This window comes from Coregonus lavaretus (assembly GCF_964263955.1).
Source record: "Coregonus lavaretus genome assembly, chromosome: 7".
NCBI lineage: Eukaryota > Metazoa > Chordata > Actinopteri > Salmoniformes > Salmonidae > Coregonus > Coregonus lavaretus.
In genome coordinates, this window is record NC_139994.1 from 41,465,280 (window position 1) to 41,483,557 (window position 18,278).

At 42.7% G+C, this 18,278-nt stretch overlaps 1 protein-coding gene across 1 annotated transcript in view; it reads left to right on the forward strand.

Moving 5' to 3' along the window:
- Window positions 1-2,087: 2,087 nt before the first annotated feature.
- sema4f (sema domain, immunoglobulin domain (Ig), transmembrane domain (TM) and short cytoplasmic domain, (semaphorin) 4F) overlaps window positions 2,088-18,278 on the forward strand; it is a gene marked incomplete at its 3' end in the record, with an annotated part of 82,619 nt that continues 66,428 nt past the window's right edge. Inside the window, exon 1 of the mRNA XM_084165332.1 lies at window positions 2,088-2,215. Within this exon, the coding sequence (XP_084021458.1) occupies window positions 2,125-2,215 (91 nt within the window). The 5' untranslated portion in view covers window positions 2,088-2,124. The remainder of the gene's footprint in view (window positions 2,216-18,278) is intronic.

Consider the following 18,278-nt stretch of genomic DNA (forward strand, 5'->3'; position numbering starts at 1 on the left):
ACCGAGGGTAAAAGCTAAGACAATAGAGAATATGGGTAAGCCTGTGTGAAGAGGTGTGTCTTTAGTGTGGACTTGAATATGTGTAAGGATTTGTTTAGGTTTTAAACAGAAAACACTGGGAGTGTTGTTTTAACACTGTAGGGTGTATAGCCATATTTGCATATTTCCCAGTATGTCTTTCGAGTGAATGTGAGAGATACCCACCCATGACTGTGTTTGTTAGTGACAGAGACATAGTTGTTGCATTCAATAACTTATATTCCTGAAGCCTTCACCAAGTGGCTGCTTAAGTGAATGTGTTTCAATTAAAAGTAAACCCTTTGTGATCACATATTACACATTTCATAAGGCCTTTAGTTATGGCCTAATTATCTTTGACATTGTGGTCTGAAAAATCCTGGCTCATGGGAGACATCAGACCTACAAGTCACAATACGCTGGTTCGTGAAGTGATTAGTAATTCCTATTGGAATCCAGCCAGAGGGTGGATATCCAATCATTTTTATATTTTATCACCCACAACCTGCACTCAGAATGATTGCTATGGTAAAGGACTTAACAAACAAGACTAAACCATCTAAACTGGAACAACCATGCAATAAGTCCTTACAGATTGGATTAGTTTAGAAAACGTTAACTTATTTATCTTTGTATAATATATAATCAATGAATCAATCAATGTGCATGAGGAAACATGGATATTAAAACAAACTATTCTAAAAATCAACCTGCAACAAAGCATGCTGGGAAATGTGATAATGAAGCCCCTCCCACATATTTTTCACTCTGCAAGAGTTAACTGAAATGAACTCAACACAGTCCAGTAACAACAACACTACAAGATTTATTGAATCAAATGGCCTGTTCAGTTGTGCTGAAATGTAGGTAAGGTGGCAGACATTCCTTTATGGGCTTTATAAATACGTTTTATTTTTTATTTTTATTTTATTCCTAACACTGATCTGGATAAAAGGCATGGAAAGACAAATCAGTTTCTAATGACTAAATGCACTATAAACAGGACAATGGGAAAGTAAACACTAGTGTTTCAAATCTGAACACTTAGGAGATATAGGTGTTCTCCTGATTTGAAATTGACTGGAAAAAGCTGACTATCATGTTTAATCTTGCATTCTAAACGCCTGTGTTTAAGATGAGAACATTTATTGGCACATCTAAATGCCTAATGTTTCAGTTATAAAAACGGACGTTTAGGCTATAAACGTGTCACGTTTCATGGTTTTACAGTGAACAGTACATGGGCATTATTATAGGCACTATAATAAACGTTATCTGATCACGTGACATCATTAGGCCTACCTGTTGTCGTTTCCAGTGTGGGGCGGGGCTCGAGACTGGCTCGGCTCTGCGCTGCTTGAGACAGTTACAGACCGAGAGAGCGCTCGAGACGGCAGATCTTTGCTATACTTTCCTCCTATTCCGTGATCGGTTCAGTTGTCACGGTGCTGGAATTTGTTTTATCGGGGTGTTGAGAGGGATTATTATTATTTATTGTTTAAAACATATTTCGTTTACGGGGAATATTCGTTGATGTTTAAATTCGGACAGTTTAAATTCTGTGACCAACAACAGCCGGACAGGCAGCGCTAAAGAGCGAACGAAGCCACAACGACTGGGACCAGATGAAGAAAGTCTCGTGTTGATTTAAAACCTAAAGAGCTCGAGATACAGAATGGACATTATTACAGAATTATTAACTTTGCATTACTTTGTCCGTGAGGAATAACATAAACAATATTTATTTAATCCATATTTATGTTGACTTCCTCTGCTCTGGAAATGTTTGTATTTTAAATGCACCGTGCGCTGCTAAAAGCTGGTGCAAGCTATTATTAGTCTGTCAATCAACTCAAACAAGTTTGATAAATGAATAACCTAAACATAGCCTATTTATTATATATTTTACTTAATTTAGATACATTTCATGATTCTATTTAACTTCCTTGTATGGTTGTGTGATTGTGCGTTCTCCGTGCTCGTGCTGAATTGAATAATCTAAACACACACTCACATTGAGATGAGACCGGGATCTTTCCATTAAAAGCTCCCTGCACCGGACCAGATCCTACAGTACCGGTACAACTGTGAGTCACGAGCAGAAACATGAGGGCGTCTGGCGTGGTGATCTTCTGGCTTCTCTGGGTGTTATGTCCTATCTCTGGATCTTGGACGGCCACTCTGAACACTATTGGTGGTAAGTGTCAGTTTGTCCACTCACTGAATGATCCTGACAGTGTGGAGGAATAATGTTGTCAAATGAAATTGAACATCTTCGAAACAGCTACCTAACTTTGGATAGGCCTACGCATTTTGGCACAATTCACAACGCGGTAGCTAGTAGCACCTGCGTATAGCGTACGTGCGGTATGTGAATGGTTAGCTGATCTAGCAGGTGACAGACCTGTAGGCTATGCACAGGTCAACAAGTGTATTGAACTCAGCTGCAGGTTTGTGTGTGTCTCCATTGTTTTTTGTTTACTATTTGGTTTAGAATATGCAGCAAACAGAGTGATTGGTGACGTTGTTTTGGGCAATGTGTGTGTGTGTGTGGGTGTCAGGTGTGTAAGTTTGGAAAGAGGGGGGCTAGCGGTGTGGTGCTCTAAGTGACAGTTTATGTCTGGAGCTGGCCCTGTGTTCCCTGTACTCAATGTCTCTCTCTCTCTCTCTCTCTCTCTCTCTCTCTCTCTCTCTCTCTCTCTCTCTCTCTCTCTCTCTCTCTCTCTCTCTCTCTCTCTCTCTCTCTCATTCATTCATTCATTCATTCATTCATTCATTCAAATATATATATTTCAATTTAAGGGCTTTATTTGAATGGGAATACTTATGTTAACATTGCCAAAGCAAGTGAAGTAGATAGTAAACAAAAGTGAAATAAATATGAACAGTAAACATTACTCAGAAGTTCCAAAAGAACAAAGACATTTCAAATGTCATATTATGTATATATATACGGTGTTGTAACAATGTGCAAATAGTTAAAGTACAAATGGGAAAATAAATAAACATAAATATGGGTTGTATTTACAATGGTGTTTGTTCTTCACTGGTTGCCCTTTTCTTGTGGCAACAGGTCACACATCTTGCTGCTGTGATGGCACACTGTGGTTTTTCACCCAGTAGGTAAGGGAGTTTATCAAAATTGGGTTTGTTTTCAAATTCTTTGTGGATCTCTGTAATCTGAGGGAAATATGTGTCTCTAATATGGTCATACATTTGGCAGGAGGTTAGGAAGTGCAGCTCAGTTTCCACCTCATTTTGTGGGCAGTGTGCACATAGCCTGTCTTCTCTTGAGAGCCAGGTCTGCCTACGGCGGCCTTTCTCAATAGCAAGGCTATGCTCACTGAGTCTGTACATAGTCAAAGCTTTCCTTAAGTTTGGGTCAGTCACAGTGGTCAGGTATTCTGCCACTGTGTACTCTCTGTTTAGAGCCAAATAGCATTCTAGTTTGCTCAGTTTTTTTGTTAATTCTTTCCAATGTGTCAAGTAATTCTCTTTTTGTTTTCTCATGATTTGGTTGGGTCTAATTGTGTTGTTGTGCTGGGGCTCTGTGGGGTCTGTTTGTGTTTGTGAGCAGAGCCCCAGGACCAGCTTACTTAGGGGACTCTTCTCCAAGTTCATCTCTTTGTAGGTGATGGCTTTGTTATAGAATTTAACGGCTCTTTTCTGGATTTTGATAATTAGCGGGTATCGGCCTAATTCTGCTCTGCATGCATTATTTGGTGTTTTTCGTGGTACACAGATATTTTTGCAGAATTCTGCATGCAGAGTCTCAATTTGGTGTTTGTCCCATTTTGTGAATTCTTGGTTGGTGAGCGGACCCCAGAACTCACAACCATAAAGGGCAATGGGTTCTATAACTGATTCAAGTATTTTTTAGCCAGACCATAATTGGTATGTCAAATTTTATGTTCCCTTTGATGACATAGAAGACCCTTCTTGCCTTGTCTCTCAGATCGTTCACAGCTTTGTGGAAGTTACCTGTGGCGCTGATGTTTAGGCCGAGGTATGTATCGTTTTTTGTGTGCTCTAGGGAAACGGTGTCTAGATGGAATTTGTATTTGTGGTCCTGGCAACTGGACCTTTTTTGGAACACCATTATTTTTGTCTTAGTGAGATTTACTGTCAGGGCCCAGGTCTGACAGAATCTGTGCAGAAGATCTAGGTGCTGCTGTAGGCGCTCCTTGGTTGGTGACAGAAGCACCAGATCATCAGCAAACAGTAGACATTTGACTTCAGATTCTAGTAGGGTGAGGCCGGGTGCTGCAGACTGTTCTAGTGCCCTCGCCAACTCGTTGATATATATGTTGAAGAGGGTGGGGCTTAAACTGCATCCCTGTCTCAACCCACGGCCCTGTGGAAAGAAATGTGTGTTTTCTTCCCAATTTTAACCGTACACTTTGTTTGTGTACATGGATTTTATAATGTCGTATGTTTTTCCCCCAACCTCACTTTCCATCAATTTGTATAGCAGACCCTCATGCCAAATTGAGTCAAAAGCTTTTATGAAATCAACAAAGCATGAGAAGACTTTGCCTTTGTTTTGGTTTGTTTGTTTGTCAATTAGGGTGTGCAGGGTGAATACGTGGTCTGTCGTACGGTAATTTGGTAAAAAGCCAATTTGACATTTTCTCAGTACATTGTTTTCACTGAGGAAATGAACTAGTCTGCTGTTAATGACAATGCAGAGGATTTCCCCAAGGTTGCTGTTGACGCATATCCCAAGGTAGTTATTGGGGTCAAATTTGTCTCCACTTTTGTGGATTGGGGTGATCAGTCCTTGGTTCCAAATATTGGGGAAGATGCCAGAGCTAAGGATGATGTTAGACTTTCTCTCTCTCTCTCTCTCTCTCTCTCTCTCTCTCTCTCTCTCTCTCTCTCTCTCTCTCTCTCTCTCTCTCTCTCACCTTCTGCTGTGTGCAGCCTTCATCCCCATCTGAGTGTGTTTACTCCTGGACGCACTAGGGAGGAAGAGATGTATACATTGCATCACCGTACCGTACCCATTAGAGCGCTATAATCTATATAATGCACTTTCCTTGCCACGCCTAGCTAGTCTGGATACCAGTCTTTTTAATTAACATTCCACTCCTTGCAGCTCCTGTCATTTGCCAAAGAGACTGGTACCCAGGCTACTGGGTACTTTGACAAATGACAGGAGTGGGAATGAGTGTAACGTTAACTAAAAATATTGCTACCTAGGCTAGCGCCTAGCCACGTCGCATGTGAGAATTATAATAGTTGATTACATGTGAGAATTCTCATACTTTCAAAACCAACGGTTGGGTTGTGCGGATGGACAGTGGAGCGCTTCGTCAGACAGGACAGAACGGGAGTTTAGTTTCCACACTCTCTGCTGTTCCAGAACTATTGCATGTCAATGATACAGACGTGCCGTTGCTGCCGCTGCTCTGAGCAGTGCCTCGCTGTGTTGTCAGGCCATAGGCTTACTGCAGGTGTTTCAAGCCTGGATAGTTTCATGTCATTCATATACATCATCAAACAATTGAGCAACAAATCCAACTGGTTGAGTGGAATTTACATTTCTAAACAACTAATCTTAAGAGAGCGAGAGAGAGACAAACAAATTCAGTTCCATAACAAAGTGAGAGATTATTTGTGTTGTAACCCTTGGTGTTTGTGTGTGTGTTGTTAGTTTCTTATGATAGTCACAGAGAGGAATGGATTCTCTTATATAAGGTCTTGTAGTTGTTTTGTTCTGTTGAAACTCACTCTAGATTGGCATTACATGCATTTAGTGTTTCATATTTGTCACTTGTCACTCAGGTCCCATGTCTATATCAGCACAGAAACCCCCATACATACCCCACAAGACATGCTACCAGAGGTCTCTTCACAGTCCCCATGTCCAGAACAGACTACGGGAAATAGACAGTACTACATAGAACCATGACTACATGGAACTCTATTCCACATCATGTAACTCAGTCAAGCAGTAAAATCAGATTTAAAAAAACAGATAAAACTACACCTTATGGAACAGCTCGGACTGTGAAGAGACACACAGGCACACACATAGTGTATTCGCAAACACATGCTAACATGCATTTTTACATTGTTATTTTGCTGTATTATTGATTTTGTATTGTATATATGTTATGGTAGAGTAGTGTGTGATAATGTGTTGTGTTATGTATTGTTTTATTGTATGTCATTGTGATTGGACCCCAGGAAGAGTAGCAGAATATAGCTGCCTTGGCAGAATAAAATACAAAAAAAACAGGGCCCGTATTCATAAGGCGTCTCAGAATAGGACTGCTGATCTAGGATCAGGTCACCTCTGTCCATGTAATCATAATTTCATTAGGATCTAAAAGGTAAAGCTGATCGTGTTATAGGCAACAATGAAAACCAACAGACACTGGGTGTGTTTCTCAATAAGCATACTACTGTGCTCCGAAGTCCGAGCACGCAAATTGAAGCACGGGAAGGTTGGAGCATGAGTCAAAATCAAAGTATGCAAAACAGAGCACGGAGGGCACTTCTCGGATGCGTACTCCCTATGTACATATTTTGAAGCATGCATTGATGCAAGCTTCAACAGAAAGTACACTACATGGCCAAAGGTATGTGGACACCTGCTTGTCGAACATCTCATGCCAAAATCATGGGCATTAATATGGAGTTGGTTCCCCCTTTGCTGCTATAAAAGCCTCCACTATTCTGGGAAGGCTTTCCACTAGATGTTGGAACATTGCTGTGTGGACTTGCTTCCATTCAGCCACAAGAGCATTAGTGAGGTCTGGCACTGATGTTGGGTGATTAGGCCAAAATAAACTCAGACTTCGGAATGAAATGTTGCCCATTCAGATCTCATATGTTGCCTGACTACAATATTTTATCTTGATACGTTAATAAATACACACTGTATTAATTTTGGCATGTTTACCTGCCTACAATACCCACTAGATCGCAAGCCGTATAAGTCAATAGGGCTAACTGGCTAGCTAGCCACGGAAAATCTACCTTACATACCATTAGTTTTAGGTTGTATTTGCTTGTTAAACTAGCTGGCTAGCTAGATTATTCTACCAGCTCTCATAGTCTCACGTCAGAATTAGACATTCATCCGTGTTTCTCAAATGTTTTTCCAAACGTCAAATTTCAAAGTGTTTAAGGTTAAGTTTAGGCATTAACTCCAAATTTGTAAGGTGACCTGGCTGAGATTATTACGATTCACCTATAGCTAGCTGATAATTATGAAGTAAAACGTTTGCTTTGTGTATATCTTGTTTTGTCTCTATTGCCATTGTCCTGGCTGGAAGAAAGTTCAGTAAATGGGGAAGTGCAGTAGTGTTGTCACGATACCAGAATTTTGACTTCAATACCAGGTTTAGTATCACGATACTCTTTTATTAAAGTGTGTGCTGTCTCTTTAAGACTTATGACTTCATTCACACATGCAGTCAGTTTGAGGCTGGAGCAAAGATGATCTTGACTGGGAGAGACGTGAGGATATTGAGAAACACCCTGTGTCTGCGTCCCCTAAGGACCAGTTCTAAGTAGAGACGTTACTCTCCGGTTTGCATCCCAAATGGCACCCTTTTCCTTATTTGTGCACTACTTTTGACCAGGGCCCATAGCCCTTACTATATAGTGCTATAGTAGGGAGTAGGGTGCCATTTGGGAGGTATACTCTGTGTGTGGGAAGGACACAGCGGGAGCCACAAAGCCACGCTGACCTCTCCCTCCTGTCAGTTTTCACTGCAGGGCCTGCTGTTCTAATGCCCCACAAATGAAACCGATTAGGCCCCGAAACACAATGGCCTCCATGGCTAACAATGTTGTGACATCACAGTTCATAGCCCCCTAAAGGGACTTTAAAGGACTTAAATGTTCTGCCACCCAGGAAAAAAGCATCTGTTTGGATAAAAGTGTATGTTACATGGCATACAGTATGTGTATGTGTTATGTGTTATTCTGAGATGCTTTGTGAATACCGGCATAGGAGTGCAATGTATTGTGAGACACTGGTGGGATGTTTTTGACTGGAGGGAAATGCATTATCACACCCCCATTCTCTACCATCCTCTCTCTTTCTCTCTCTTTGCTCTCTTTCTACCCCCCTTCTCTCTCACTCTCTGAGCCATGGGGATGATTGTTAGTAGTGTTGGCTGATACTAGTAGGGTAAAATGCTTTCAAGGGAATAAGGAATGCAATCAGAAATGCTTTTAGTTGGGTTTCCCAAATGGCACCCGATTTCTTATATAGTGCACTGCTTTTGACCTGGTGTGAGTGAGTGAGAGAGAGAGAGAAATATAGTGTGTATTAGGGAGAGCGAGAGCAAGAACTGTGTGTCTATGTCAGTTTTAAGCACATTTTCTGCAATTCTACCCATTTTGCCATGGGGTGGAGAGAATTCTTTGCAGTTTTACATCTAATTTCCTGCAATTCTACACATTTTGCCTTGACTCATGCCATGTTAATGATATATTAGTGAGAGTGACTAACAAAATCAATGGGGGCCCCTTTAGGTCAGGGCTCCTGGGCACATGCCCTGCGTGCCCGGTCGGCATTCGGCCATGATTACTACAAGTTTAGATACCAAAAACATTTTTGTTGTTGCTCACATGGCTAATTGAGTGACGGTCAGTGACTGACAAAAACAAGAGAAAAACTGCTAAAGCACAACCAAATTTCCAACTTCCACCTTGTGTATTCTACTATTCTAACTGTTGACAGGAAGTTGAGACCCCAACTGAGTTCCAATCTTTACTTTTGTCTGGGGCTCTCGCCTGTCAGTCCCCCCCCCCCCCCCCCCCCCCCCCCATTTCTCTCTCTCTCTCTCTCTCTCTCTCTCTCTCTCTCTCTCTCTCTCTCTCTCTCTCTCTCTCTCTCTCTCTCTCTCTCTCTCTCTCTCTCTCTCTCTCTCTCTCTCTCTCTCTCTCTCTCTCTCTCTCTCTCTCTCTCTCTCTCTCTCTCTCTCTTCCCCCCCGCAGACTCTTTGTCAGCAGAAAAGAGGGGGAAGGGGTAGGGAGGTACACAGACACAATGTCAAGTACACAAAGATATAGTACACACACTGTCAAGGTTAGGATATGGGTCAAACTACATCCTAGAAATGTGTGCTGAAGTGCAGCTTCTATCCGAAATCAGCAACATGCAGTGATTTGATTGGCCGTTGAAAGGCATTGATCTGATTGGCTACTGGAAGGTAAGCACTGCAAGCCCATGTTGTGTGGAATGTCCAGTTGGAATGATGGAATGTTGAGATATATTCAAAATTCCATTTGCACAAACCATTGTAACACAATGCATACAGACCAGGGTTTCCGTTATCCGGTATTAGCCCACTTTTGGCCGATAAAAAAAAATGGAAAAGCTGATACATAAAATTGGCACTGGCCAATTGTCTGGGAGAAGAAGAAAATACTCACTTTTCGAAATAATCATTTTTAGCCTATTCCATTGATGTAAGTACATTTGACCGGTCATGCTTATCGGTTTCTAAGTTAATTTGCATAATTTCGTGTGTAGGCTATATTTGTTATGTATCTTATTTATCACACGCGCACAGCATACAGATAGAGCCTTTGAGCGGAAAATCTGTCAGACAGCTCGAGAGCTGGGGTGTGAATGGGCAGACCCCCTCCAGGACGTCCTCTGGCTACCAGTAGGTTGTCCAAACGGATGGCCATGTCCACCAGTTGTGAAGGACAACATGGTGTCCCGGCAGGCTAGCTCCCTTCGGACGTCCTCCCGCAGATGGCACTGGAAGTGGTCGATGAGGACCCGCTCGTTTCACCCAGACCCAGCTGCTAGAGTCCAAAGCTCCAAGGCGAAGTCCTGCCAGTCTTCGTCCCATGCCACAGGTGGGCCAGCCGCTTGCCCGCCTCTCGACCTTCAGGCGGGTGATCGAAGACAGCCCGAAAGAGGCGAGCGAACTCCCCGTAGTTGTCCAATGCGGCTCCTCCTTCGTTCCAGACCGCGTTGGCCCACTCCTGGGATTTCCCCGAGAGGCAGGAGACGAGGGCAGACACCTCTTCCCACTCCGATGGGGCCGGCCTGATGCTGGAGAAGTAGAACTCCAATTGGAGGAATCCTTGGCAGAGAACAGCTGTCCCGTCGAACTCCCATGGTCGGGATATATGGATCCCTCTGGGTGCTGGGGTGTGGGTGGCTGGATCCGGTTGCCCAGCTGGTCTCAACAGATCGGGTCCTCTCTTCTCCAGGCGTTGGACGACCTGAAGAACCCGATCCATCGCTTCTCCCAAGCTGGCTAGCATCGTTGAATGCTCCTGGACCCGTGCCATGACTCCAGGCATGCGCTCCTCTCCCGCTGACTCCATTTCGGGTGGGTGATTCTGTGAGAGTGTGATTTGAAGGAGTCAGGCTCTGAATACAGAGTTTATTCCGTAGGACACAGTTACGCTGGATAGCGTCAACAGTGCAGTGCGCAAAACAAATACTGGAACAAATACAGGCACATGGGAAAAATATATCCCGGCAATACAAAGTACAGGTAGCTCCACCGAGCTACACTCATCTCACATTAAACAATCAGAGGGAACACTTAAACACATACTAATAAGGGGAATATGAACCAGATGTGTGTAATTGACAAGACAAGACAAATGGAATGATGAGATATGGAGCGGCAGTGGTTAGAAGGCCGGTGACAATGAACGCCGAAGCCTGCCCGAATAAGGCGGGGAGGCAGCTTCGGAGAAAGTCGTGACAGTCTCGTTCCACTGGAGGTTTTTGTCTAGTTGCTGTGAAAATAAGGTAAATCTACAACTAGTTACTGTATCTTTTCAGCTAAATTCAGGTGTTAATGGACAGTATGCTACTGTACGCTGATTACTTTACATTTTAGTCATTTAGCAGATGCTCTTATCCAGAGCGACTTACAGGAGGACTTACAGGAGCAATTAGGGTTAAGTGCCTTGCTCAAGGGCACGTCGACAGATTTATCACCTAGTCGGCTCGGGGATTAGAACCAGCGACCTTTCGGTTACTGGCACAACGCTCTTAACCACTAAGCTACCTGCCGCCCTTGGGACTCAAGCTCCCTTGGGACTTGAATGCATAACTTGCTGCCCCATAACTAAAGTTGGTTGATAACTTCCTGAAGTTCCTGCTGCGCCACCAGGTCTGTGTGCATAATGGAGATTGGCAAGAATACATTTCTGCACTTTGCCTAAAGTTGCAGTAAAAATAAAGTAAATATATACAACAACTTGAAGATGTTATTTCTATAAAATGACAGTCTGCTGCTGTATTTTGATTTGAATTACTGTAACATATTGTGCTGTGACCACAATTGGGACTCTGCCTTAAATGGGAGTTACACTACCAGATCTGTGAACGTGAAAGAGATATGGCCACAGACTTATTATCAAGAATGCATTTCTGCACTTTGTTAAAAGCTGCCCAGAATAATCGTCCAATTGTCACCACCAACATAACATCAACGTAAAACTAGCAGTGCTCAAGGACAATTGACATAGAGTATACATTAATTATTTGGGGATTTGAACTTGCATCTTGGTTGGGAGTGCATCAGTGTTTCTGCTGTGCTACCAGGTTCATACTAATTGCTTGGAACTTATTTTTTAAGACTGTGTTAATATAAGGGCATGGTTAAGGTACACTACAGTATTGTTACCTGGGGTACACAAAGGTCAAAGGTACACTTTACAGGTACACATGAACTCACATGGTACAGTTTGGTACCTTGTAGGTATAATGGAAACATTTTTGACCCAATATTTTGAATATAAGGTACGATCATCACAACGCTTTGATAGGTGGGGGCAATGTACTGGTGTGCTAATCGTCAATGGACGTGTTGTAGCAGTTTAAGTGTTTGATGGTTATACCAATGCAAGTAGAGCACATCCTTTTACACGGTCTGTTCTGCAAACTTTGTAAGAGAATGTGTCATTAATGAGCTGCACTATAAAGAGGTTATTGGGCATTTTCCAGTAACTTAATGGCAACTTGTTGCTGTGAATTTGTCATTACTTAACTGACAACTACTTGTCAGAAAGTGATCGTAAAAGTTGCACACAGACAGACGGGAGCAGTGTGTGTGCGTGCGTACGTGTGTGTACATTAAACACAGAGTCGTGAGTGAAGCAGGGCATAGCACACACAGTAACACAATATAAAGAATGGCTTTGAGCATAGAAACATAACACAGGCATTCCTATCAAACCTACCCTTTTCTATAAGAAATGTTTGATTTCTGTAAATATTGTTGCAGGCATTCATTCTCCCATGTTTGTGTACCATTTAGAAATTATTTCCATGGTGATAGATAACCTCATCTACTACACGTTGTCATAAGGAAAGTGTTCATTCTACGCCCTATACACTTGAGTGCACAAAACATTAAGAACACCTGCTCTTTCCATGACAGACTGACCAGGTGAATCCAGGTGAAAGTTATGATGTCACTTGTTAAATCCACTTCAATCAATGAAGATGAAGGGGAGGAGACAGTTTAAATAATGATTTTTAAGCCTTGAGACAATTGAGACATGGATTGTGTACGTGTGCCATTTCAGAGGGTGAATGGGCAAAACATGAGATTTAACTGCCTTTGAACGGGGTAGGGTAGTAGGTGCCAGGCACACCGGTTTGAGTGTGTCAAGAACTGCAACGTGAAAGGCTCCTTTCTTTCTTTCACAGCGCTGTTCCTCTCCTCCCTCATCCTCCCTCTGTTTTCGCCAGTCCCTCATTCTTAATTACCATGAAAGAAAGAAGTGTAGAGACCTAACGAGGCTCAGTCACCACACACACGTATGCACCCACCCACACACACACAGACGGCAGACAGATTTGGATTACTCAGGCCTTTCATGTTTTAACAGGGGAAAGACTGGTGGGCTGTGCGTGTGTTTATGCGTATGTGTGTGTGTGTGTGTGTGTGTGTGGGGGGGGGGGTGACTGAGCCTTATTAGGTCTCTCTTTTTCTTATATCCCTCCTTTTATTGTGGTCTTTAATTGGAGACTGAAGGTGGTAATTAAGAATGTAACACACTGGTACAAGGCTGTTTCCTGCCATTAGGGAAAGCACGCACCGCGCGCACACACACACAGACTGCCTTTCCATAGACAGGAACTGCTGTCTGTGGAAGTGTTTATTACGAGAGGGATTGTGTTTGTGTGTGTGTGTTTCCAGAGGAAGTGTGTGTGTGTGTGTGTGTGTGTGTGTAAGAAAAGGAACTCCCTTCGACTCAGTAACCTACTTTCAGAGTTGAAACCAATCCCTGATATGACCGACACATTGTACACCTTGTTGTATTGTGTTGTCATCTTGTAAGATAGTGAAATAGCTGTCATTGAGAGAGACATTGAAATGGGATATAGCTATTGCATGTCACATAATCTGTTTATGATTCTCTATAGCACTTTTTCACTCAATATTGGGAAAACAGAATGATTTGGAAATTAGCTGACGCCCCTATTGACCAACTCTCACACATGCGAAACACTGTCTGACTGACAAACAGCCATCAGCTGACTGTCCAGTGATTTCACCATTCACACACACGCCGTTACGATAGCTCTGTCTGGTGTCTTCAAGCCGTTATGGTGAAGTTTGGGGAACACATATTTACTCATTCAGGTCATTTTGTCGAGGAAGTAAGGCTGTGTCCCAAATGGCAGCCTATGAAATGTCTATCGTCATGGTTACAGTGGACAAGAACATCTGTATGTGAGGGACTTAAAACATCTATTGTAAAGTAATATAATAGCTCTACTGTACTGAGCACTCTATAGGACTACTAAGGACATGAGTCAAGGGGCTGTGTGTGTGTGTGTGTGTGTGTGTGTATATATATATGTGTGTGTGTGTGTGTGTGTCAGATCAGAGGTAAGGGCCAAATTGATGTTCGGTCAATAGGCATTAAACTATTTAACTTAGAGACATCCCAAATGGCACCCTATTCCCTATATAGTGCACTACTTTAAAAAGTCTGGGCCCTGGTAAAAAGTAATGCACAGTATAGGGAATAGGGTGCCATTTGGAAGGGGTACAGGAAACTAGGCATCACTACTTCACAGTAGAGGCATTTGAACGTAGACATTTATTTTTCATCAAAATGTTTATTTTTTTGCCAGAAATGCCTACTGGAACATGTGAACTTTCATGTGCCTTAATAACAAACTAGTATTCCATTAGCCACGGAAAAAGACAGGAACCTTCCCGCTATCCATGATTGGCTGAGATAGTGGATGGGTTTGATTTTGGCTTATTGATCTACTGACAAGCACTCCTGTGTTACTACCTTTCTGTCTGTTGTAACACACTATCTTTCTGTCTGTGTGTTTTAGTCTGTCTGGTCAATACTGTTTACGAAATATAACAATATAGTCTCTCTCTTTATTTCTTCCTTTTTCTCTGTCTCTCTTTCTTTCTTTCTCGCTCTCTCTCTCTCTCGCTCTCTCTGTCTCCATCTCTCTTACTGTACTGCGTCAGTGCCCTGTGTCTGCCAGTACCAGGCAACAGCTCCTTGGGACAAATTCATCTGCGTGTGTGTATAGATGAGTCAGCTGACATGACCACACCCCTTTGCCTATAAGTACATTTCTCTCCTCTCTCTCTCTCTCTTGCTCTGTGTCAGGAAATAATCTCCCTAGTTTGCATTATGAATGGGCTGTGAGTTTGCTGTGTGTTTGCATGCCAGTCAGGAGAGAGGGAGGAAGGGAGGGAGAGGTAGGGAGGGATGGATGGAGGGAGAGAGGAGGGAAAGAGGGAAGAGTGTGTGTGTGGTGACTGGATGAAAAAGGATGGAGAGAGAGAGAGAGAGAGAGAGGAATAGAGGAGGGAGGGAGTGACAGAAAGATGGAGGGAGGAAGAGAGAGGGGGAACAAATGGAAAAGTCAGTTATTCACTCTGATAACCTTTTTACTTTCTGTGATTTTAAACACAGTGACTGGACTATTATGTATGTGTGTGTGTTTGTGTGTACACACTTGTCGTGTGTGTGGGTGTGTGTCAGCTAGCATTGTCACTATGCTAGCCTTGCTATTGTGTAGCAGGGTATGTATGTGTTGCCCCTGTAGCTCAGTTGGTAGAGCATGGCGCTTGCAACGCTAGGGTTGTGGGTTCGTTTCCCACGGGGGGCCAGTATGAAAAATGTATGTACTCACTAACTGTAAGTCACTCTGGATAAGAGCATATGCTAAATGACTAAAATGTAAATGTTGCTTGGCCTCACTGCTAAATCTGTAAGCAGTTGATGAGCAATGAGCAAATAGCAACATGAGATAACGGTGCAATAATTGCGCATTCACACACACACACACACACATACATGCACACACAGACACACATTCACACTGGCGAGACAAAGCGTGTATTGTAAAGTGAAACACACTATACAGAGGTTGCCAGGACTGAGCTAAGTGTCATTAATCTTTACTCCGTGTTCTAGCCAAGGTGACACACAACCTCACGCTAAACACACACACAGCTTTGTTTTTGTGAAATATCTGGACTTTTTGGTGTGTAAAAATGTTTGACCATTAAAAATCCTATTTTCCCTAATCCCTAAACCTAAACCTAACCTTAACCCCAAAAACCCTAACCCTAAACCTAACCTTAACCCCAAAACCCTCAAACTTACCCTTAAGCTTAAAATAGCCTTTGAACAAATTCAGGACATCAAAAAAGTTATTGTTTTCCAACCTTTTCAGGACATTTGGGTGAATTGTTAGGACATAGGGGTCCTGATAATGTAAGAAAACAAGTACACACAGACACACACGTTCTCTTTATTTTTCTATGGTTCCACCTTATTCTCTGTCTCTCTCTCTCTCTCGCTCTCTCAATTCAATTTCAATTTCTCTCTCTCTCTCTCTCTCTCTCTCTCTCTCTCTCTCAGGTTGTTAAACAGGTGCTCTATGGAACACTGAGCCCTGAGCCATCACACGTGTGTGTGTGTGTGATAGGGGCCAACTTGTTTTCTTGCTGGTAATTTTCACACCGTGAGCTCAAGTCAGAAGTAAACAAAGCCAGGGTTGCCTCAACTCAATTTGAATCCCATTGTTTTGCTTTTGACCATGGATCAACTGCTGTGTGTTTTAGTGTGTGTGTGCATGTGTTAGAGTTTGTGTGTGTTAGAGATTTTGTGTATCTGTATGTGTGTTCTTTTTTTGTTTATGCGTGGTGTGTGTGTGTGTGTGTGTGTTTGCAGCCAGGGGTGTGTTTGGGTGGCAGGGGTGTGTTGTTCTGGGCTAGATACCACCTCATGTTCTTACCAGTCAAAATCGAAAGGATTATTTAAGCAGTGGTTCTGGGAACATAACACTGCCTCCCCCCGCCCCTCTTATCCCTTGATAAAGCAGAGCCTAGGCCTACTCTCTATGACAGCGGCCCATTAGCTGTGTGTGGCGACCCCCACTTGCTTGCATAATGGTTTGACCCGGTCTGACTGAGAGAGGTGGCCCAGGGGAAGGGAGAGAGAGAGAGGGAGAGAGAGAAAGATGGTGTGTATTAGGTATAGAGAGAGCAAGAACTGTGTGTCTATGTTTGTGTGTGTCAAGTGGCCAATTCCATAGAATCAATATTCATGTTGTTGTACCTGTCCCATCCTTTTTCTCTTTGTGTGTGTGTGTGGGGTGTCTCTCTCTCTCTCTCTCTCTCTCTCTCTCTCTCTCTCTGCCCAGCACTGTCCTTGCCACGGCACTGTCCCTCACACATGACTGGTTGCTTTAGACTAGTTACATAATTACACTATGCACTGTACCAGAGATGGCTGGTTTCCACACACAAACACACACACACAACCCTGTCTTTTTTTTTGGTACACAGCACTTGATCTGGAGCCAAGTGCCTAGTCAAATACCATTCAATATATAATGTACTACTGTTGTCCAGAGCTCTATGGGCTCTAGTCAAAAGTAGTGCACTTTAAAGGGGATAGGGTGCCATTTGGGATGCACACAATGATTAGGCCTTACTAGGATAGTATCCGTTCACTTGGGGATGGCTTTTTAGTACACAGCACTGGGGCAGCAGCCAAATTTAAGAGGCCTACATTGCATACTTAGTGGTATCATAATCTGAACATGCAGTACACTATTGGAGATGTAGCCCAGGGGCTAGTACGTAATATGACGATTAGGCCATACTAGTAACTGTTCATTGGGGGATGGCTGTGTAGCATACAGTAGCATGACTTTGTGGTGTAGCCAAGTTGTAGTTTCTGGAATTCACCTGATAACAATCATATTGAGGAACCACTGTGTCACACACACATGCAATGCATATCATATACTCTATCTCAATTCATCATATTGCTTTATTTATTTCTCTTCAACTCTCTGTCTCTCTCTGTCTCTCTCTTTCGCCCATCCTTCTCACACACTCTCCACTTGTACAGTGCCTTCAGAAAAATTTCACACCCCTTGACTTTTTCCACATTTTGTTGTGTTACAGCCTGAATTTAAAATGGATTAAATTGAGATTTTTTGTCACTGCCTACACACAATACCCCATAATATCTACGTGGAATTATGTGTTTTGAATGACTGCCTCATCTCTGTACCCCACACATACAATTAACTCTAAGGTCCCTTAGTCGAGCAGTGAATTTCAAACACAGATTCAACCACAAAGACCAGGGAGGTTTCCAATGCCTCGCAAAGAAGGGCACCTATTGGTAGATGGGTAAAAATAAATATGAATATCCCTTTGAGCATGGTGATACTTTGGATGTTGTATCAATACACCCAGTCACTACAAAGATACATGCATCCTTCCTAACTCAGTTGCCCGAGAGGAAGGAAACTGCTCAGGGATTGAGGCCAAACAGTTAGAGTTTAATGGCTGGGATAGGAGAAAACTGAGGATGGATTAACAACCTTGTAGTTACTCCACAATATTAACCTAAATGACAGAGTGAAAAGAAGAGAGCCTGTACAGAATAAAACATATTTCAAAACGTGCATCCTGTTTGCAACAAGGCACTAAAGTAATACTGCAAAAAATGTGGCAAAGAAATCATGTTTTTGTCCTGAATACAAAGTGTTATGTTTGGGGCAAATCCAATACAACACATTACTGTGTACCACTCTCCATATTTTCAAGCATAGTGGTGGCTGCATCATGTTATGGGTATGCTTTTAATCGTTAAGGACTGGGACGTTTTTCAGGATAAAAAATCAACGGAATGGAGCTTAGCACGGGCAGAATCCTAGAGGAAAACCTGGTTCAGTCTGTTTTCCACCAGACACTGGGAGATGAATTCACCTTTCAGCACGACAATAACGTAAAACAGAA